The sequence below is a fragment of the Zalophus californianus genome, chromosome 6 (assembly GCF_009762305.2).
Source record: "Zalophus californianus isolate mZalCal1 chromosome 6, mZalCal1.pri.v2, whole genome shotgun sequence".
Classification (NCBI taxonomy): Eukaryota; Metazoa; Chordata; class Mammalia; order Carnivora; family Otariidae; genus Zalophus; species Zalophus californianus.
Genome location: NC_045600.1, coordinates 93,372,499 through 93,395,178, shown reverse-complemented (window position 1 = coordinate 93,395,178; position 22,680 = coordinate 93,372,499). Strand labels below are relative to the sequence as shown.

Below are 22,680 nucleotides of genomic sequence, written 5' to 3'. Positions count from 1 at the left end.
TGTCCAAATTCTTACAGATTTGAAGGGAGAGTTAACCTTTTTGTTTCTAATTCTCACCCATATTTCTGCTGAAACTTTTCTCAACTTGAGTTAGTTTAGGGGCATCTGGGTGGCTTAGTTGGTCAAGCATCTGACTCTTGATCTCTGCTCAGATCTTGATCTCAGGGTAGTGAGTTCAAGCCCCGAGTTGGGCTCCATGCTGGGTGTGGAACTTACTTTAAAAAAAAAAAAAAAAGAGTTAGTTTAGAGTGGGATTTTGTATATTGCTCATCTCTTTTGAATAATGAAGTATGAACTGTGCTCCAGAAGTCACAGACAGATCTGGAGTATTGTGTATTGTCCTTCACATGCACTGACCATCAGCAGTAGGTCATGCACCTGGAAATCTCTCAATAATGGGAAAGGCTTTTCACTGAACTGGTCATCTTGTTCCTTGTGACTAAGTGCATGCATCTGAAATGTGCCTGGCTCTGGTTAGAAGGGCTGTCTTGACCATTAGACAGACTACAATAACTCCTCCTTGGAACTGAGTCCATAACCTGAGCCTCAGTCTCTCTCTGCTTCAGTTTCCTCATCTGTGAAGTGATATGCTATGATTATTATCTTACTTTAGAGTGATGTTTTGAAGATTGAGATAATTCTTATAAAGCATTTGCAGCAGTGTTTGATACATAGTAAGTGTTCAATAAATCCATGTTTTTGTTCTAATAAACAGGTTTCCAGTGACTATCCTACAATTTTGATTGGGTGTGGTCAGGATCAGAAAGATAGAAATCTGTAAAACTGGTAATAGAAAAATTGATTATCAGAAGGGAAGTTGGGTGGGAGAGAAGTATCAGACTAAGACTATGGGCTGTGAATTTGCACTTCTGATTACTTTTGACTTCCAGGTTTGTGTTTCTCCTTGCAACTACTTCTGTAATGGCCAGGTTTACAAATTGCCCCTAACAAAGTAAAGGAGCACTTACTACTATGTGCAGTATTCCCAAGTAGCTCTTTCAGAATCTGGTGCCAGGAAAATAATGGGCTCCTTCTTGGTTATGAGTTGATTTTTTTTTTTTTAATTTAAAATAGGAGTTTTTCAGACTGTTTCCAACCTCAGTCATGTAATGATAGCAAAATTGGATGTAAAAAAGAATTGACGTCTTTCTAGCTTTGCCAAACCTGTAATTTGTGGGTCACAAGTCAGGCTGGCACCTGCATGGCTGTTTCCCTCTGGAGAACTCACCTGCCGTGCAGCCTTCCCATACCCACAGCATCTCCATGGTCTGGGGCTGCCTTCTTTTGGAACCTTTGCTTCTCCCTACTCTGTCATGCACCTTTCTTAGTAGCCATCGACTCATTATCCCAGCTCTGCTTCTGCCCTGGAGCTTCCTCACACCTGTCAAACCCAGGGAAAGGGTCACCATAACCTTCTCAGCTGTTCTTAGCAGTAATTCCAGAATGATTGCAGACGTATGCTGGTAATTTTGTGAGTAAATTCTCTTGTCTTCTGGATTCTCCTCAGATGAGAGACCATGATTTTTTAGGTCAGTTTCAAAGCTTCACTCTCTTAGAAAAGCCCTGAATGATAAAGTCCTTTCTAAGGAAGGAAAGCAAAGCAAAATCCCAGAAACTTCTCTGAGCCAGATGGCCCAATCTTCCTTCTTCTTCTTTTTTTTTTTTTTATGATTTTTTATTTATTTATTTTTCAGAAAGAGGCAGAGAGAGAGCACAGCAGGGGGAGAGGCAGGCAGAGGGAGAAGCAGGCTCCCCGCTGAGCAAGGAGCCCAATGTAGGACTTGATCCCAGGACCCTGGGATCATGACCTGAGCTGAAGGCAGCCACTTAACCAACTGAGCCACCCAGGCATCCCCCAATCTCCCTTCTTGCTTGTGTGGCATGGAGAAGACAAATGGTATCTCTGTGACTAGATATGTCATTAGGGATGAGAATGGACACCATCGGAGCACTCTTAAATAATTACCAGTCCTTATGCCTCAGGCAGTTTTGTGGTTGTCAGATGTTATTTTTTTGTATTCTTCCATCTCCTATTTTAATATTCCTATTTATAGAATTTTGCTTTTATCTAGCAATCAACTCATTCTTTATGCAGTATTTGCTAATATCTAAAGAGTTAGCCCATCCCACTTTTAAATTAAAAAAAAATTTTTTTTCTAGAGAGAGAATGAGCAGGCACCAGCCTGGGCAGGGTGGGGGGCAGAGGGAGAGAGAGAGAGAGAATCATAAGCAGGCTCCACACCCAGCATGGAGCGTGACACTCTGGCTGGATCTCATGACCCTGAGGTCATGATCTAAGCCGAAATCAAGACTTTGACGGTTTAAATGACTGAGCCATCCAGGCACCCCACCCCATCCCATTTTAATGAGAAGATTCCTTTTAAACAAAAATGCCTTTCAAGATTAAGAGGGATGATTCCCAAATGATGACATTTTAAGTACAATAAAAGAAGTTGGGAAGTGAAGTCTTCTATTACAGTGTAAAAAAAGATTAAGTAATGAAAATTTTCAGGGACACATACATCATTAATAGATGGACAAACATTAAAAACACATGAATGGAATGTTTACATTGTAAATAAGCTAAAATACAAGTATTTGTGGGATGTGTAGAAATGATTTTTTATATGAATGAAAATCTATAGTAATTTCACATTCAGGCAGGATGTCATGTCTGTTCTCAGTCAGGACAGACTTTATGGCAAAGATCATATACCTAAACTTTTTCTTACTGGTGAACATTACAAGACTGGACAGTAAGAAAAAGTCCAGGTCTAACTAGTTTGTGGGTAGATGACCCTGATAGCCTACAGATAAATGCCCCACTTCTTAGTTTAAATTGATTCTTCTTAGATTTTTCTTAGAACTGGAGTAATATTGAATTCAATACTACTAAGAATTCATAAAAGACTAAAGATAGATAATAAATATAAAAAGAATTCAACCTCAACAAAAGGCAAAGATATGTAAATTAAAACTACAATTAAATACACTTTTGGTCTATCAATGAGCCATTTAAAAAAATGATAACAGTCATTGTTGTTGCAGGCATGGTGGTGGTTGCTTGGTGGAAGTATAAACTAATTTAGCAGACTTAAAAACATTAATATTTAGATATATATGTACTAGGATGTTTATTTTAATATATTTCTTTTTTTTAAAAAGATTTTATATATTTATTTGACAGAGAGAGACACAGTGAGAGAGGGAACACAAGCAGGGGGCGTGAGAGAGGGAGAAGCAGGCTTCCTGTTGAGCAGGGAGCCCGATGCGGTGCTTAATCCTAGGACACTGGGACCATGACCTGAGCCAAAGGCAGACACTTAATGACTGAGCCACCCAGGCGCCCCTATTTTAGTATATTTCAATAGCAAAAAATTAGAAACAACTTCAATGCCCATCAGTAAGGTAATAGCTAAGCAAATGATGGTACACATGTCAGTATAACTATTAAGAATTATGGTTTCAAATATCATATCATGAATTTGGAAAACATTTGTAATAAAATGCTAAATTTAAAAGACAATACAAAATTATAATGAAAATATTCCAGTTACTTAAATCTATAGAAAAGAGACTGGACAAAAATTCTAGGTTTTCTCTGAAGATGTGATTATGGCTTTATTTTTCTTCTTTGTATTTAGTTCCTAAACTTTCTATAAAAGTTTATTTTGGGGGCATCTGGGTGGTTCAGTCGGTTTAAGTGTCCAACTCTTGTTGTCAGCTCAGGTCATGACATGAGGGTTGTGAGATCAAGCCCCACATCGGGCTCCATGCTGGGTATGGAGCCTGCTTGAGATTCCCTCTCTCCCTCTGCCCCTCCTCTTCCCTCTCTCTTAAAAAAAAAAAAAAACTTATTTTGTTTTGATATCTGAAAAAAAGTCTATATAAGACACACTAAGCAGGTAAGAATTATACTTTGACCAGGTGCCTGGGTGGCTCAGTCGGTTAAGCATCTGCCTGCAGCTCAGGTCATGATCCCAGGATCCTGGGACTGAGCCCCATGTCGGGCTCCCTGCTCAGTGGGGAGCCTGCTTCTCCCTCTCCCTCTGCCTGCCGCTCCCCCTGCTTGTGTACTCTCTGTCAAATAAATAAAATCTTTTAGGGCAACCCTTTTGGGTCCCCTTCCTCCTTGGGAGCTATGTACCGTCACTTTGCTATCGCTCAATAAACCTTACTTTGCTACCCACCACTCTGGTCTACCTCTTCATTTTTCGAAGTGCCATGACCAAGAACCGTGGGTGCTGATGGAGAAAAAATCCTGTAACACTCGGACTCTTGGTTTTAGCTCAGGTCATGATTTCAGGGTCGTGAGATTGAGCCTCGCATCTGGCTTGAGATTCTCTCTCTCTGCCCCTCCTACTTGTGTTCTTTCTGTAAAATAAATAAATCTTTAAAAAAACAAAATAGATAAATAGATAAATTAATAAATAAATAAGTAAATCTTTAAAAAATTAAAAATAAAAGTCATGTGCATTTAATTTTTTAACAAAAATAAGATCGTAACATAAATACTGCCTTGCAACTTGTGTATTTCACTTAATACTTTTATCTAGGACATACTTATCCACTCGTATATCTATTTCATTTTTTTAGCAGCTATGAAATATTTTAGTTTGATTATACTATAAGCAACTCTTCTATTGACTAACATTTGGGTTTTTTTCCAGTTTTTTCCAGTTACAAAAAATGCTACTATGAACATCTTTTTCCATATATTCTTGTGTACTTGTGTAAGAAGTTTTGTAGGATAATTCTTAAATGTATATTGTTAGGTTAAAGGGTATACACATTTAAATTTTAATAAATACAGCTAACTTGCCCTTTTAAAAGGCCTACTTATACTTCCACCAGTATTATATAAGATGCTGTTACTAATACATGGCATTATTGATCTTTCCAGTCTTTGCCAGTCTAACGGAAAAAGTAGTGCCTCACTGTTGTTTAATTTGCACATCTCTACTCATTAGCTGGGGTGGGCATGCCATTCTTTGTCCATTTATATTTCTTCTATAAGCTTGCCTGTTTCTCTATTGGACTGCTCATTATTTCTGCATTGGTTTTACATCTTCTGGATCATCTTGACCGTCTTATGATTTCTGGGGTTTAGGAGCCAAGTGAGAAGAAGGTGCCTCTGGACATGTCATTGTTCCTCAAGCTCCAGAAGCGGGTCACAGAGCTGGAGCAGGAGAAGCAGGTGATGCAGGATGAGCTGGACCGCAAGGAGGAGCAGATGCTCCGCAGCAAGGCAAAGGTACGCAGTGCTACCGCACCCCAGGGCCATGCGCAAACTGAGCACTGAGCCCGGGACTTATGTGCAATTCTGCAGTCTCTTCTTTAATGGAAACTCAGCCCAGAAGTACTTTATCCGAGCAGCATTTGGTTCACGTAGTGAGGGCTAAACTCTCCCTGCTATTTTCTGCAGAGCAAGGAAATATTCTGAGTAAAAATGTGAAAATTAAAGTATAACTATTTATTTATAAAGTTTTTAACTTTACATTTTCCCTAGGAAGAAGAAAAACCACAAATTAGAGGTGCAGAACTGGAATATGAGTCACTCAAGGTAATGGGAAGTTTCTGCCCAAGGCTTTGAATATCTTGTTTTGGCAAGCAACCTGCTCTGAGTTTCTCTTTTTCTCAGAGAACATCCTTAAGAGCACCCAAGGTTCTAGCTTCACCCTTATTCAGGCATTACTTCTAGCTTCATGTTGTTTCTTTTTATAGATTCTATTTCATATAAGCTAGAGTTCAGTCTAAGCAGAAACAGGAGTAATAGCTGCCATTTGAGGCGATAGAAAGTAGTAAAGGACATTGATTCTAGCACCAGACTGCCTGGGTTCAAATGCTAGATCTGCCACCATATGGCTGTGTGCAAGTTATGTATCTTTTCTTTGCCCCAGTTTTCTCATCTATAAAATGGGGATGATGATACTATTTATCTTATTGGACTGTCATGAGGATTATATAAAGTGATCCATGTAAACTGCTTAGAATAGTGCCCAGCACGTAGTAAGTACCCAGCAAAGTTGGATAGTGCCAAGCGCGTAGTAAGTACCCACCTATAGTTGGCTGCTGTCATTATCCTCATCATTTTTAAATGCCTGTACTTTACATATTAGCTGTAATTATTACAATAATCCTGCAAGTAAGTATTTTAGTTCCCATTTTACAGGGTTCTGCTTATTTTACAGATAAGGAAATTGAGGTTAAGAGATATAAGTAACTTCCTAAGATCACCCCATTAGAAAATGACAGGAATAGGATTTGAATATACGTATCTTTGGCTCTAAAGTCTGTGCTCTAACTACCAAACCCCACTGAAACTATGGACTTATAGAGAAGGATAGCTAGGTATTAGTTTGCTAGGTATTAGAATAGAAATGTGTTCTAACTTATTTTTTAGAAACTGTTGGGAAGGGGAAGATGAAGGTGGAGAATTGTCTCCTTAATGGTTGAAGGCAATGTCTATCTAGCAGGTACTGTGGTCCCAGAGCAGTCGAACATGGGAAGGGCTCTGATTAGGAAGGAACAGGAGTTCCTGAAATACAAAGCGTCTTGGGTAACCCAAGAGCTGAGGTATAAAACAAACAAGAGCCCATTCCTTGATACAGAGTAGGTTGTGGGCGCCTGGCTGGCTCAGTTGGTAAAGCATGTGACTCTTGATCTTAGGGTCTTAAGTTCAAGCCCCACAGTGGGCATAGAGTTTACCTTAAAAAATAAAAATATAAATAAAAATAAAATCAGGGTAGGTTGTTCTTCACTAGGCTCCTTTCTTTGCTTTCCGGAATCAGAACCATTTGAGCCCTGTGAAGTTTGAGCTATCAGGCTGTCAGCTATCAAGACACCCGCAGCTTTAAAAGTTTTCTGGGTTATTAAATTATTAGTCTTAAATTTATCTTTCTCAGACATTTTCTGCTTATGTTTATTTTTTACTGTTTTCTCCTTTTGCAAACTGTAGTCTAGAATAGCTAGAAAACTATAGTGAGGTTTATGATTATAACCAAAGCTGAGTTAGAAAAGCCACAACATAGCATAAGGAAACTCATTATTTTATAAAGCCTTTATGTGTATTTGAGAATTCCTAGGGTCTCCCTAAACTGTCATGAGGATTTCTGTATTATTTTTTTTTCAGTACTAATACTTCAAGTCTAGTTCTGATAAATTATTTCCTAATAGCGTGATGTGGAACATAATTTACATTAATAGGACCCTGTCCTCTGTGGATTTGCCATTTCCCATGGTCCAGAACTGCTGATAACTGCTTCCTTTTATTTATTTATTTATAAGGATTTTATTTATTTGATGGAGAGAGAGTGTACAAGCAGGGGGAGTGGCAGAGGGAGAAGGAGAAGCAGGCTCCCCCGCAGAGCAGGGAGCCCGATGTGGGGCTCGATCCCACGACCCTAGCATCATGACCTGAGCTGAAGGCAGTCGCTTAACCAACTGAGCCACCCAGGCGCCCCTATTGCTTCCTTTTGAGGCTGTGTGGCATTGGTATAGAGAATGTCTGTTCTCCACCCTGCCCAACCCACAGTTCCTTTATCAACCCCTTCCCTTGAAGATAGTTAGAACTCTTCCACTGACATTTGATAAACACTTGACTAATAATACCTCGTATTTACTTTATATAAAGTTTGAAAAGTTTTAACTACACCTTATCTTATTTAGTCATTGTCACAACTTCTGAGATAAGTTATTTCCTTTTTAAAGATTATTAAACTGAGGTTTAGAACAGTTAAGGGATTTACTATCAGGTGGTAGAGTCTGATCTCGAATCTAGGTCTCCAGACAGAAGGAAACTTTCTAAACACCCTAGGTTCCTATCACCATATGTTTGAAAATTTATTTTTACCAAAAAAAAAAAAGTACTATTTGAAAATACTCTAAAGAGCCCTTTTACCCTTTCTGAATTATAACATGAATAAATCTATTGCTCCTTCAATGAAAGTACTACTTGGGTAGTATTTATGTTTGCAGTGAAAGAAAAGAGTGTCAGCAAAGAGTCATCTCTATTATCCTGACTCCCTGTTTCCTTTAGTACCCTTTGTCTAGAGGACCAACTCATGCTATGGGTCATACAAGACAAGCAGCAGATGGGATGGGATGGCACAGGCCAACAGAATGAGAGCAGGACTGTCAACTCCAGCTCTTTTCCATCTGCCTGCCTCACACAAAAATGGACAAATAAAGACATTCTTTGTAGTACGTTAAAAATGAAGCCCAGATAAAAAGGAAGAAAAAAGAAGCCCAAATTACAAAGTTGCTGAGTACTAGCTTAGTATTTCTCAAAATGTGGTCCCTGGGCCAGCAGCATCAACATCACCTGGTAACTTATTGGAAATGCACATTTGTAGGCCTCATACCAGGCCTTCTGAATCAGAAACTCTTGGGGGTTGGGCCACGCAATCTGCCCTCCAGGTGATTCTGATGCACTTAAAAGTTTGGGAAACACTGCATCGGAGCTTAGTGTCCGAGTAAAGACATTCATGTTTTCTGTTGCAGAAATGAGCAATACGAAACCAGTTACTAGTTGGTGGGAGAAAGGATTATATATTCTTATACTAGAAAAAAAAAAGACTATAAATAGTTCTGTTATAAACTGTTAAGAGGTCTGATATGGTGTTCTAAACCCAAGGTGACTGCTCTGGAAGAAACAATAAAATATTTTATCTTTTATACATAGAAATGTCTCACTTCCACTCTCATAAGGCCTGTGTAATGTGCTAAAAACAAGGCAGCATGGTGCTTTACTGTTTCCCAGCCAGTTTCCCGAGACATTTGTATTTTCGTGTCAGAACTCTCCCATTGCCACTGTTTGAGCAGAGTATGCAGAGGGCAGTGCTAACTGGTGACAGGAGGATGGCTGGTAGTATATGAAAGTACGGAAGAGGTAAAGGATGAATCTGGCCATCTGGATTGCACAAGGAGCCCATCCTTTCCTCCCACCTCCGAAGACTTCTGCCAGCAACTTCACAAGCCTGTCATACACATGTCAGAGTAATTTGGAAAATACACTGTTTGTTGTCACCAAAACACTAAATGGAATTTTATTAGTTTAAATGATATGGTAATTTTTTAATTCAAAGTTAAAAGCCTAAGATTTCAGTGTTCTTTCCATTCTGTTTTACAAAGGAAATAAGAGGATGCTACTCGAGATTTCAGGGTTCTGCTCATCTGAACCGTTCATTGGAAATCACCTGACCAGCTGAACCCTCATACTTGCCCCTATATTTACCTGCAAACAAAACCTGGGCTTCTGAGGATTAGGCTAAACTCGCCCCTTGGGACTCAGCAATCTCTCCAGGCCTGTGAACACACCCAGGCAGGCCCAGAATAAATGTGACTCTGGAATTTGGGTTGATGAAGCAAACTACCATTCACCTTGCTCAACTCCGCTTGATGTCAACTTTCTTAATTTGTGGAACAGAGTTCCTAGTACAGCCTGGAAAGCCGTTCACTAGGGTAGCTCTCATGATCTTTTCCAGAAGAACTCTACCATCTTAGGGGAACATGAGTATTCCAGTGTAAAGTTGAGGATAACAGCAGTGAACTATTCTTTGTCTCTTCATACAGCGTCAAGAGCTGGAATCAGAAAATAAAAAACTGAAAAATGAGCTAAATGAGCTACGCAAGGCCCTTAGTGAGAAAAGTGCCCCAGAAGTGACGGCTCCAGGTGCACCAGCCTATCGTGTCCTCATGGAGCAGCTGACCTCTGTGAGTGAGGAGCTTGATGTCCGTAAGGAGGAAGTCCTCATCTTGAGGTCTCAGCTGGTGAGCCAGAAGGAGGCCATCCAACCCAAGGTAAGCACGAGCAAGTGACTAAAGTGGGTGTCTGGGGACTGGACTCTTTCTTTCTATCCTTTCCCTGCAATTTATAATGAAGCAAACACGAGCATTTTTAGTCTAATTAGCATTTAGACTAAAATGGATAGTCCAAAGGATATTATCATTTTTTAAAAGGATATTATCCAAAGGATAATATCCAAAGGATATTACCATTTTTTAAAAAAATCTCAACGTTGCTTTAAAACTCTCAAATGCCAATTAAAGTGAGCAAAAAATAAATGAAATCCCAAATGATCTTCTAAGTGTCATTTCTCACTCATGAGCAAAGAGCTTTTATTTGTTTTGTTTTGTTTTTTTAATTTTTTTATTGTTATGTTAATCACCATATATTACATCATTAGTTTTTGGGAGCAAAGAGCTTTTAAAATTAATCTTTAAGTGGTAATCTGGTCATGATAAGTTTTCATCAAAAGTAAAATTCAGGGCTCCTGGCTGGCTCAGTCAGAAGAGCATGTGATTCTTGATCTTGGGTTCGTGAGTTCAAGCCCCACGTTGGGTGTAGATTACTTAAATGAATAAATCAGATAAATAAACTTAAAAAAAAAGTAAAATTCTGTTGAGTATAAAAATCCATAAATTTTCTTGCTGTGGGAAAGCATTAAATATGACTTTAAAATTATTTGTTGGTAATAGCCCATTTAACTGGAAAGATAACACTTAAAAGGGTTAGAAATGAGATCAGCGAGTAGACGTTCCATGGAGATGATTTCTGTTCACTTCAGGGAGTTCTGTCTAATGGGGGAGCCCCAACTGGGGAGGGGCTGTGTGTGGTGATTCAATAGAAAGGACCCATGCCAGAGGGTAGAGATGGCCCTCCAAAGTCCTTCCTGCCCTCAGGTTATTTGAGACCCGATGCTGTCGTGTGTTGGTAAAAAATGGGCTTTTTTGTTATTTGCCATCAGAGGGACTCTGGGTTATCATCTTAAAACCTGGCCTGTGTCCCTGCCCACGATCATGCAGCAAACAAAGTGTTATCAAGAATTAGACAATCAAGTGTTCCAGCTGCATGACATACCATATAAAAAATGACTATGATATCTAATGAACTGGAAGATCTGAGACTAGTTCTTTTAGATATGGTAGTTCTGCATGTGGTTAAAGTACTGAAACTGGCATGTAACATTTGGATTTGAGAATGGCAACTCATATCTGAGATCAACACTGATCCAGAAAATATCAAATTCTGTGAAAATAAGATATTGGCAACTAATCTTGGGAGGGGAAAAAAAATCCCAGGAATAAGTAGAGTTATATAAAGAAATGGGCTTTCTTATTTTAAAGCAAATCACAAACGCATTCAGTCTGAAATGAGAGAAGATTCTGGAACGGGAATCTCTCCTTTGGCCTGGCCCTGTACGTCTCTCCTTCCCCAAGGCTGTCTCTGTTTGGTTCCCATGACTACTGCTGTGGTTGGGCCTTGAGATAGAAGACTCTCTCTGCATACTGGTGGAGCAGAGTCCAAAATTATGATTCTTTTCTCTGGTTCCCTTGTGACAAAGTGGTATTCTCACAGGAAACTTGAGTTAAGGGAAAGGAAAAGAAAAATGAACCAAGGGGCATAAAAACAATCCAGCTAAAAGAGCACATAGTTCTGGTATCACATGCTCTCGGCATGGTATCACCCAGCTCACAGCTGCTCTCTAGCCAGTAAAATGGGCTGGTCCTGTCTCACCAACGCCCCTGCTCTCCAACTTTCAGACTACACATGGCAGCAGCTTGCTCTTTGCTAAGAAAAATACCCATGACACTGATTGAGACCTTTCAAACACATGGCTGTCTGTCCCACTCAGTTTCCAGTCCAAGAGACTCATCATTTCACAACTTCTTTGCAGGGCAATAGTGCGTGACACCTAGGGAGGTAAGTGATAATCCAGCCCAGCCAATCTAGTTCATCTGCTCTGCCTCTGTGAGTATTCTGGAAGGCATCACTTGGACAAATGACATCCTATCAGAACTTTACTGTAACTCTCACAGACCTAGGATAAGAATTTCACACATATACATTAACAGGAGGGTCATTTTCTCACATACTCACAAATTAGAAAAACCAAAACAACTCAAAGAATTTCAAGCACTTGTTCCTGAAAATTAAGAATTATCACATAAGTATATATATTAATGTTCACCTTATGCTGGTTCTGTGAATACTAATTTTTGGGTTTTTACAGTTAGCTTTTCTCTGTTATAATGGGGCTCATTGATGGGATTTATTTGTGGAACTAAGGGTTTATTGTTTTCTCCATTTGTTTTTTGTGCTTGCTGACTTGTGATTTTCAGGATGACAAGGTAATTATAAATTTTTTAAAAAATTTTAGTAAGTACTTCTATTTAATTCTAAATTTTAGTTTATAAGTATTCCCCCAGTATACACAGTCGATGCTTCTGGCCACCAAGTCTATTTTGATATTTACAAATTAATTTCCTATTTGAGCCCTCTCTTTGTCAGTGGAAAAATAATGGATGTAGCAGGCTCCAGTCTGGATCACAGGGAGGTCTCCATGACTTCTAATTCAGAGTCAGTTCTCTGACCCACTACAGTAGTTATGGTAGGCCATCCACAAGTGTGGGGGCCCAGGATGGGAGTCCCTTAACTTGGAGCACACCCAAAAGCACAGGCTGTCCCATGCTCTTGTCTAGCAGCTGTGGATTTGTTGGCCAACGGCGAGAAGGAGCCTCAGGAGTAGAGCACACGTTTCCTGGGAAGGGTAGGATTTTCCTACATGGTGCAACCCTTTCTACACTTCTGGTCACTGGCTTGGGGGAGACAAACTTTGAGCAGTGAGTTAGGAATTTCCTAACGCTGGTGGTCCAAGTCTGATCCCATGCCCAACCACCACTTCTTAGCTAAGGTAGGCCAGATCTGAGGGAAGGACTGGCTGCTTATTGTCAGGAAAGCAGCATATAAAGAAGCTCATCTTCCCTTTAGATTAGTTAATAGGATCAAGTTACCTAATTTACTACAAGTTCAAAAGTACATCATGTAGGTCTTCAGATATCAGAGAATACATACAGCATTATTTAATATAGGGATTGGGTCTTTGAGAGTTACTACTTAAAAGTTAAAAATCTGAGTATGAAAAAAAAATCTGAGTATGGCCCTTTGTAGAATAGAAAAATTTTCTGTCTTTCAGGGAAAGAGAAAAAATTTTTCTATGAAAGATATACTAAAATATATAGAAATCATAGCTAAAGAAATGCTCCATGTGGTGTTTATGGGAAAAATTTTTTAAATTCAGTAAAATATAAGCTCTTGTTAATAGCTCTTATCAGCTTATATTTGGTCTTCTCTGAGGATGCATTTATAAGCTCACAAGGAGAAAAGTGGGATTTTTTTTTAAAAGTATGTTTCTTATCAAGACCTGGTCTTGAACTTATCTCAGAACTGGTCTCTAAGATCATGTTTTTTAAAGTGTATTTTATTAAGTCCACTTCATTGTGAGACCTGGCTTTGGAGCAAACATTGATTAACAGATCAGACATGTACTACTGAGACAAATAGAATGGGCCCTTGGGTTCTAAAATGTATTATTCTCTAGAGGCTATGGAGCAGTAGTTCTTAGTCTGTTCTTGCCCTGGTTTAGGAGAGACCGAGAGTGGCTGAGTAGAAGCAAGATTTGGAAATTACATTGGTTGTCAGACAGATTAGACCAAAAAGGAAAAATAAAAAAGGAAGTAAAAATGTTAGCAGAGAAGTGCTTTTTATACAAAATCATTAGTAATGCTGACCTGCCAGAAACTTATGTACCATGCTATAATGTAACAGGGGGAGAAAGAACTGAATAGCAGCAGATGGTAGATATTTACAAGGAGCTAAATCCTTCCTGTTTATATATATCTAAATGTGTGAGAAAAAACTTCTAATTTTGCTAAAGCATATCATCTATCTTTTTTGTACTGAGTTTTTAATGGGAAAAAATGAGCTTTATGTCAAACTTTACAGTGTTTTACTGGGGCATTTGTTTTATTGTAGCTAGATGGGAAGTAGTAGAAAGAATAGCTTTTGTTCTCTGTTCATTCAGTAGTTGCTTGGTGTTTTTACCCGGTTATTGTTCTAATGCTTTATGCATACTTGGAAATGTATCTATATTTTTATATATAAAGTGTATATACATATATATATAAATATATATATACCCTTTGAAGTATATATATTATAACAGAGCATTAGAGCAATTATCAGGCAAGGACACCAAGAAGCTACTTAATGGAATATATATATATATATATATATATATATATATATATAATGTAAAATATATATGGAATGGAATATGTATATATTATGTAAAACGCACACTGCCCATCAGTGATTTTATTTACAGGACAGTGGTACTCTAGACTCTTCACCATCCTTGTAGTGGAGCAGTAAGGGTTTTTGAGAGAGGGACTGAAGATGTCTCTTTCTCTTAACTCCCTATGCCCGACCCTCCCCCGTAGTTGCACAAGGCTGGGCTGATGCTCCGGTGGGACAGAAGTGTGGTAGAATACATAAACCCCCTGTTCTGGAGGAAAGAAAAATGTTCTCTGTGGCCCAGAGTTTTTGAATTGACTGTTAATGTGGAAATGTGTCATTTTACTCTTCAGAACACAATGACAGATTCCACAATACTTTTGGAAGATGTACAAAAAATGAAAGATAAAGGTGAAATAGCCCAAGCATACATTGGTTTGAAAGAAACAAACAGGTAAGTCCGTTCTCTTTTTATTCATTTTAGTTCAATCATAATCCTGAATATCTTTAGTCTTCAGGGCAGCCTCTTGTACAGTAAGTCAAAGTGTTTATGTATTGCTTTATCAGATATCAACTGACCTTCAGAGGGAATTCAAGGTTTCCAATATATTCCCAGTTAAAATCTCATTTTTAATATAAGGTATTGATGAGAGGTGTCAAGAACATTAGTTTTTTATATCAGGGGATTATATTTTAGGGTCTCAGCCTTGAGAAGAAAACAGTTGCTCACTGTTGGACTGTCTTGGGTAGTCACTTTCATTTTTTGTTCAGGATAGTTGATTATTTGTGAATCCCGGTTTGTAGGGACAATTTTAGCTTTCAGGAATGAAATTTAGTGTGGAAAGAAGTAATGAAGTATCTGGAATCACCTCACTGTTGGCCATATCATTCTACAAGGGTACCATGACTTCTAGGATGGGACCCTGTTGGATCAAGTATTTGTCTCAATCCCTAAGGTGTTCTGAGAAAATCCTAACCCTAGTTTTATCCTATTTACTGTAAACCCAAGTGAAGTTGCAGATGGCACTTAGCTCAGTCACTGTACACCTAAGAGCTTCAGGTAGGCTGCCTGAGGGTACAGGATTTGCACAGCCACTAAGTGATGAAGCTTTATCGAAGACTTTCCCTATAGTTGAGATTATCACCAAGTGAAGGCTCATCTCTGGAATTCCTTCAGCCTTCCTATCGCCCCACTTCCCAACTGATCCTCCATGCCTTTGGGCTCTGAACTTACAGGCTACATGCTTAAGAAAACTTGGCCAGTCATGGTCACAGAGAAGGACAGTTCTGGGAAGTTGTGTTGTTCGTGTGCAGTCTAAGTCTCCTGATGTGTAGTATCAGGATTGGTGTACAGAAATACTTTACAAACTAAAGAATATTGCCATGCAGCATGTAAGGTACTTATTATCTTGTTTTATGGGTGAGAACGGAGAATGCTTAAAAAGCATTTGATTAAACCTAAATCTTGATTTATGACATAAATTATAAGCGTATCTTCTATCTGAGAGTGTGTTAGTGTAGAAGGAGCTATATTACCCGGTCCTTCCATCCACTCTGAATGAATCACCAGATATCTATCGCATGCCTGTTTTCATGCTCAGCCCTATGTCACACACTGGGAATATAGCAGTAAGGAAGGTAAATGCAGTTTTTACTTTCACAGAGTTTGTAGACTGTTGGGGAGACAACCAAGACAATTTGGACTTCACTCCAGTGACAGTCAAAGTTGTTGAGATGTTTTAAGTAGGAGAATGATATGATATTGGAATTTTAGAAAGCTAGCCCTGGCTTTTGTGTTAGAGAATAGATTATAGTAGAACAAGGTTGAAGGCATAAAGAGCAGTTAGGAAGCTGTTACTGTAATTGAATGATCACAGTGACTTGACTTGGTTGGTGGCAGTTGAGATTGAGAGAAATGGGACCCTTTGAAAGATAGATAAGATACGTAAGGTGAGACCAGTAAGCCCGGTGGCTTGGGTGTGTGGGTGGGGGATAGAGAATCATAGAGGGTGGCTCTCATGTGTCTGACTACTTGGTTGGATGTGGTGATGCCGTTTCATGGTCCTGGGTCTGCAGTGTGGGGAAGCACAGAGTGGGGATGACTGGTAGATTTATAAATAATGAATTTGAGGAGCTAGGAAGACATCCAAGGAGAGAAATCCATTAGGCCATTGAACAACTAGATTTGGAATAGGAGAGGAATGTGGGCTGAGATACAAATTTTGAAGTCATCAGTGTTTAATAATACAATTGAGACGATAAAAATAGATCAACTCTCCGTGGGGGATGGTAAATAGAACATTCTCTGGAATGTGCTTTCTGTACACATCATATTAACAAAAGTCTAATAGGAAGAGTAAAAACCTGGGCTCTGGAGCCAGATAGTCCTGAGCTCTCCTACTTGCCAGTGTGTAACCTCTAAAGTATCTTATTTCTAAGCCTCTGTGTCTTCCTCTGCAGTGTGGCAAATGACACACAGTAGGTTACTAGAACTAAATGAAATAATACATGTGGAAGGTTGTAGAACAGTGTCTGATGGCAGATACTCAAAAATATTTTTACACCCCAGGTAAAAAACCCTGTAATCAACTTTGTCATTATTTATTATTTATACATACTTTTTTTTTTTTTTTTTTAAGAGAGAGCATGCACGGGAGAGTGAGAGCGAGTCAGGTAGGGGGAAGGGCAGAGGGAGAGAGAGAATCTTAAGCAGGCTCCATGCCCAGTGCAGAGCATGGAGCCTGACACGGGGCTTGATCTCATGATGCTGAGATCATGACCTGAGCTGAAATCAAGAGTCAGGCACTCAACCGACTGAGCCACCCAGGTGCTCCTATTCATACTTTTAATAAAATGTGTCACATCTTTAATATTAAAGCAGGGGCGCCTGCGTGGCTCAGTTGGTTAAGCATCTGCCTTCAGCTCAGGTCATGATTCCAAGGTCCTGGGATCGAGCCCTGTTTCGGGCTCCCTGCTCAGTGGGGAGTCTTCTTCTCCCTCCCCCTCACTCGTGCTCTCTCTCTCTAGCATGCTATCTCTCTCCCTCTCAAATAAATAAATAATCTTAAAAAATATATATAAAAGCAGTTTCCCCAGATCTTAACATTAGTTTTCGATGCAAAAAATCTTTTTAACAGTTGTATCATAAAAGCTGAGAACTTTGGACATATTCTTAATTATGTTACTCCTATAAGAATTTCTTAAGACAATTTTAAAAATAAGAAAGTGGATTTTATTAAGCAAAAACAAGTTTCTACTCATAAGACTTAAAACTTTAGTATATGTGCTGCCGAAGTGAGCACGTAAGACTTAAAACTTAACTTTGACATGGATCGTGAAGGTTGCCACGTGAAGACAATAGCTGAAGTTTTCATTCTATATGTGTGTGACTGTCTTGGTTGGGATCGGTCTCTCATATAATATGTGATGCATAAGATCACTCTGCTAGTTGAATAAAATGTTAAAAAACAGAACCTCTTTCTCACCTTTTCAGTCATTTCTTATTCTGCAGAAAAAGTAGCTCTAGCTCCTTAATTATTGTTTTACTTTCTACCCAGTGACATGTGATGTTACATGTTACCCATTTTTAAAAAAAATTAAACAAAAGTAATTTTTGTGATAATATCTTAAAGCCATCTGTAATTAATAAAAACAGTCTTGACTTAATGAAATATTGGAAATACCGTGTGCTGCTCTTGACCATCATCATCTCATGACCGTCCTGTGTCCCTTTGTGTTTTGCATTGTTGTTCCTTTTGCATGGAAGATCACCTGCTATGGATTGCCATGAGTTGAATGAGGATGGAGAGCTGTGGCTGGTTTATGAAGGGTTAAAACAAGCCAACAGGTTATATTTGTATCCTCAAAATGGAATGTTATTAATTTGTTTTTCTTACTAACAGTGGCCTTCTGACTTTAACTTCTATGTTTCTTATGCATTAATTATCTTCCTGGGTGAATTTCAGTAAAACTTAGAACATTCAGCCAAACACCTTCTTTAAAAACTTTCTCCACCAAGGGATGCAATTAAAGCTGAAACGGACTGATAGTCAATATAAGAGTTGCTGCCTATGAGTGAAGGATCTTCCCTTCACTCACTAAAATTTCTGAATATCTCACTAGGAGTTGGAAAAAAAAAACCTTTCAACTAGAGCTCAAACTACAGTGGGAGAGATTAATACCTATTACTTAGTGGTTTCTTGTTTGGAATAATGACCAATCTGAAGGATACGAACACCTGTGGCAGTGAGACTCCATTCTTATATACAGTACCATGCTGCCTAACAGCAGTCTTGAGTGCCTGATTTGGCATTCTGTGTGATTATTGTGAAATCCAAATGTGTGAAACCACAAGTCAGGAGGGTCTCCTGCACTGCTGCAGTTCAAAATAATTACACAACTCAACACGTTAAATGTGTTTAGGGGAAAGCAAATAAAATTGGGAGAGCAACAGCTTTCTAACACAGACGCTCATCTGCTCTCAGAATATTTGTATCTTTAAAATCTCATAAAAATACCACGTTAGTGATTAAATTTTAAAAATACTTAAGTATTTGTTCAAGGAGCTCCTGCTTATTCTGCGTTGTTTGTTATCACAAGCCATTGTCATTAACTTTGTGGAGTTACTGGTTCACACTCCTGAAATTTTATAATCGCTAAAATATTTTTAGTCTGCTGTTAACTGCTTGCAATGGCATCAGTAACTTTTGCCCAGCAGTTGATACCAAAGGGGATTAGGATGAAAGAACGTCTTTCCTTTCTTCAAGTTAGTTAATTCTTAACCATAACTTTGTGTTTGGAAAGGGGGTGAATATAGAAGTGGGGATCCATGGTGAAGAGAGGATGCCGTTTCTCCCTGGTACTCTCATGGCTGGTGCCCTGGTTTGCTTACAGGCACGGCTGACTTGTGTGCTTGCTGAGAGAAGCCGTAACCACTTTGTTTGTCCTATTAACATCTATGTTCTAAAACTGCATTGTGTTAGGATTCTGTTATTGATATGGAAGTTTATGGGGGAGAGAGAAAATGACAAATTTAAAGTACATGTATGTGAAATTTCAGAATGATCTGTCTGGATTTGGGTAAATCTGTATATATTTCAGAGTCCCACTCCAGCCTTTCTGTCCTCCAGAGATAAGAGTAGAAAGTAGAAATGGGACCCTGGTCATACCTTCTGCCTGAAATTAGTAACACTGAAATTCTTAAAGGCATATTTAATTAGATTGGGAGCTTGTAATCTTGCCCTCTACAGTGCAGAGTTATTCTGTGACACAGGTACTGTCTTTGCCAACTTAAATGCTAGTTTGTAAAAGTTGTAAGCCAGATTAAAGGTATGTCTTTTAATTGATTATTCTAGTCATCATTTCTTTTTTTTTTAAGATTTTTATTTATTTATTGAGAGTGAGAGAGAATGATAGAGCAGGAGCATGAGAGGGAGGAGGGTCAGAGGGAGAAGCAGACTCCCTGCTGAGCAGGGAGCCCGATGTGGGACTCGATCAGGGGACTCCAGGATCATGACCTGAGCTGCAGGCAGTCGCTTAACCGACTGAGCCACCCAGACGCCCCCTAGTCATCATTTCTTATAAACTTTTCAAAAGAGCCTAAACTTTCCTATCTCTTAGGGCCTTCGAGAATGGTATATTTGTAGCATGGTCCACAATTCAGAAAGACAATTGTGAGAGCGCTTCACTTCTTTCCATTGCTGGCCCTTGCTTGAGCTTCTTGACTTTTAACGAAGTCCGAAGTTACACAAACACTAGAAATTCCCCACTTTTCCTGCCCTTGCGAGTGAGCCTGAAGCCTCACTGCCAGCAAGCAGCGACGCGGGGTCATCTCCCTTTCCCACCCATGTGGCTTCTCTTCAGGCTCCTGGAATCCCAGCTGCAGTCACAGAAGAGGAGCCACGAGAACGAGGCGGAAGCCCTTCGTGGGGAGATCCAGAGCCTGAAGGAGGAGAACAACCGGCAGCAGCAGCTCCTAGCCCAGAACCTGCAGCTGCCCCCAGAGGCCCGCATCGAGGCCAGCCTGCAGCACGAGATCACCAGGCTGACCAACGAAAACTTGGTAAGGGGAGCTGCCGGGTCCACAACATCCCTCTGCAGGCAGTGCCCGGCCTTGCAGGACCGTCCTAGTTTCTTTTGGATCAAACACATCTGTTTGGGCTGGGAAAAACTCCCTGCCCGACACTTGATACTGACCTTCTTCTGTAGCAGAGACAGAGTGAGGAAGATGTGACTATGTGGGTAGAAACGAAAAGGCACGTGCCCAGGTTGTGTTTCTGACAGAAGGCTCTGGCACGTCCCCCTGACCATGTGCTGGGCTTTTGATAAGCTTGAGAACTCAGGTGACCTGCTGCCTCCACTTTTCGCTGCAGATTCTCTGCCATTTCAAGGAGGTTTGTTCTGTGGTTGTCGCAATGGAGACTCGGGACAAGCTTTGTTGACCTCTGGTCCCTAGGCGGCCACCAGGGCTGGTCCTGCCTCCATCTCTAGCAGAAAGGCAGGGGTTGCAGTTATGCTCAGGGAAGGTAGTTGGCAGAACCAAACGGGGGCTCTTGCTTGATATTGGCTAGAGGTCCTAGGTCAGGGTGGAGGGACATTAGGAGTTAAGTTTATACATTTTTGGTTCTAACAAAAGCGCAATGAATGAGGAGATTTTTTTCCCCTTGCCACATTCTGAATGCTGGCACGGAGTTCAAGCTATTTCTTTTCTTTCTTTCTTTCTTTCTTTCTTTTACAGGAAATATTTTCTGAAATATTTCTGTCGCAAAATAACTTTTATGACAGATTTGTAAATCTACTTAAGTTTGTTAAATATATTTATTAAATTAAAGGTCATTAAAAAGTTGTAATTCCACATACCTATATAAAATCTATATTGTAGTGTCAGCCTGGTTTTGAGAAAAGCTATTTAGAACTGGTAGTGAGTTGTCTTTTTTCTTTTTAATTCAGGGTTTTAATGACCTTTAATAAAATAGTTTGGATTTTCTGTGAAGATTTAACAGTCTGAATTATTATAATTAACTCCATTAGTGATCACTTACAAATAGTTTTCTAGTGTCATCTATTCAACCACCTTTTGTATTAATTAGATGCAAAACCCAAAAGTTTTTTTTTCACTCTCTGTCCCTCTGAAGGCATCTTGCTACATGGGGCTCTTTTGTGGGAATGGGAGAAGCACGTGAGGGCAAGTGTTGGACTCTTTCCAAAGTGACTGAAATATCACTAATTTGTGGGGGGAAATGTTTTGAATCATGGAATATTTTTGAAATGTTTTTTATTACTCTCAAGTATATTATTGCTTAAATTAAACTAACAGTACTTCAATGCCTAAGAATTGATAAATATACTGAATTATAACAATTGATCAGTGTATAAATTCTGTACTTATAAATGATTGTTTTAAAATACAAGGCAAAACTGAAATTGAGATGCTTCTGGATGGCAAATTCCCAATTGTTTCACTAAGTCGATTAATCATTTCTTTTGCAACCTTGTCTGCAGTATTAATTTTCTTGGCAGTTTTTCATAGCTATACAAAAGTAAATTAAGCTCTCAAATTCTATGGGGTAGAGTCTAGTTAATGAGTTTCTCTGAGTTTTAGAAGACCCTCTGCAGGTCAGCTGCTTCCCGTACCTCACCGACTACTAGATCTGGAGAATGGTTTCAAACTTAAGTATAGGGAATAATGCACTTTTCAAAACCATTATATAGTTTCTCAATCTTAATTGTGCATTTCTTTAGGAAACACTTGAGCAGAATAGTAAAGCCCAACGGACCCATGCTTAGTGTTCTTGGAAACTCTACCGTGCATAACCCACTTACCCACCTACTTCCCCACACAAACACGAAGATGGGCTTTCTTCTTCCACCAAGAGTGCCAACATTGCCATGATTTTCACTTCCATTTTATTTGCCTTTCTCACCCTTGTCACTGTGGCTAACTGCAGAAAAAAAAAAAAAGTACAGCAACTTGTGAGCAGGTCTGAGGAGCGAAATACCTCTATACCAGAGGAATATGGGCCACCGCTCTGTTTAACCTGCTGAATGATGGAGCCTGAGCCACAGCCTGTTGCCTCTGAGCACGTGAACATTTATGTGTATGTGTGTATCTATATAAAATTAGAACCCTCTGTCCTGGAAAGATTAGAAGGCAGTGGCAGGTGACAAATCAGCCTTTTGAGTACATATACTATTATTATTTGTGTTGTAAAATATTTTTAAATTGATTTTGCTGAGAGGTCACATTCCCCTCAGAGACACAGAGAAAAACAAATATCCGTTGTGCCTGTTTTTTCAGTATTTTGAGGAATTATATGCAGATGACCCTAAGAAGTATCAGTCATATCGGATTTCACTTTACAAACGGATGATTGTATGTAAACTCAGAGTGCTTTTCTGTTGTCTCCCTTGCTACCTGTAGCCTCTGTTACTGAAGAGCACACTGCTGCCCGCCCCTCCTCAGGAATCTGTTCAGAAACTTTCACGAGACCTATCTCTTCCCACAGCTGTCTTGTAGCCAGTGGTGTCATCTCTCTCAGTGTCCTGCGTCCCTTGTCACGTTGGGTTTGTTATTAACGCTAGGCTTACAGTGTGATGGAAGCGAA

General features: G+C 39.4%; 1 protein-coding gene across 1 annotated transcript in view; it reads left to right on the top strand.

Annotated features, from left to right (window-relative positions):
* The window catches only part of MYO5A (myosin VA), a 192,278-nt gene that overhangs the window by 140,234 nt on the left and 29,364 nt on the right, over positions 1-22,680 (top strand). The window contains 8 exon segments of the mRNA XM_027570252.2: positions 5,111-5,254; positions 5,510-5,563; positions 9,574-9,801; positions 12,124-12,132; positions 14,431-14,531; positions 17,844-17,924; positions 19,940-20,138; positions 22,374-22,448. Of these exon segments, the coding sequence (XP_027426053.1) occupies positions 5,111-5,254; positions 5,510-5,563; positions 9,574-9,801; positions 12,124-12,132; positions 14,431-14,531; positions 17,844-17,924; positions 19,940-20,138; positions 22,374-22,448 (891 nt within the window).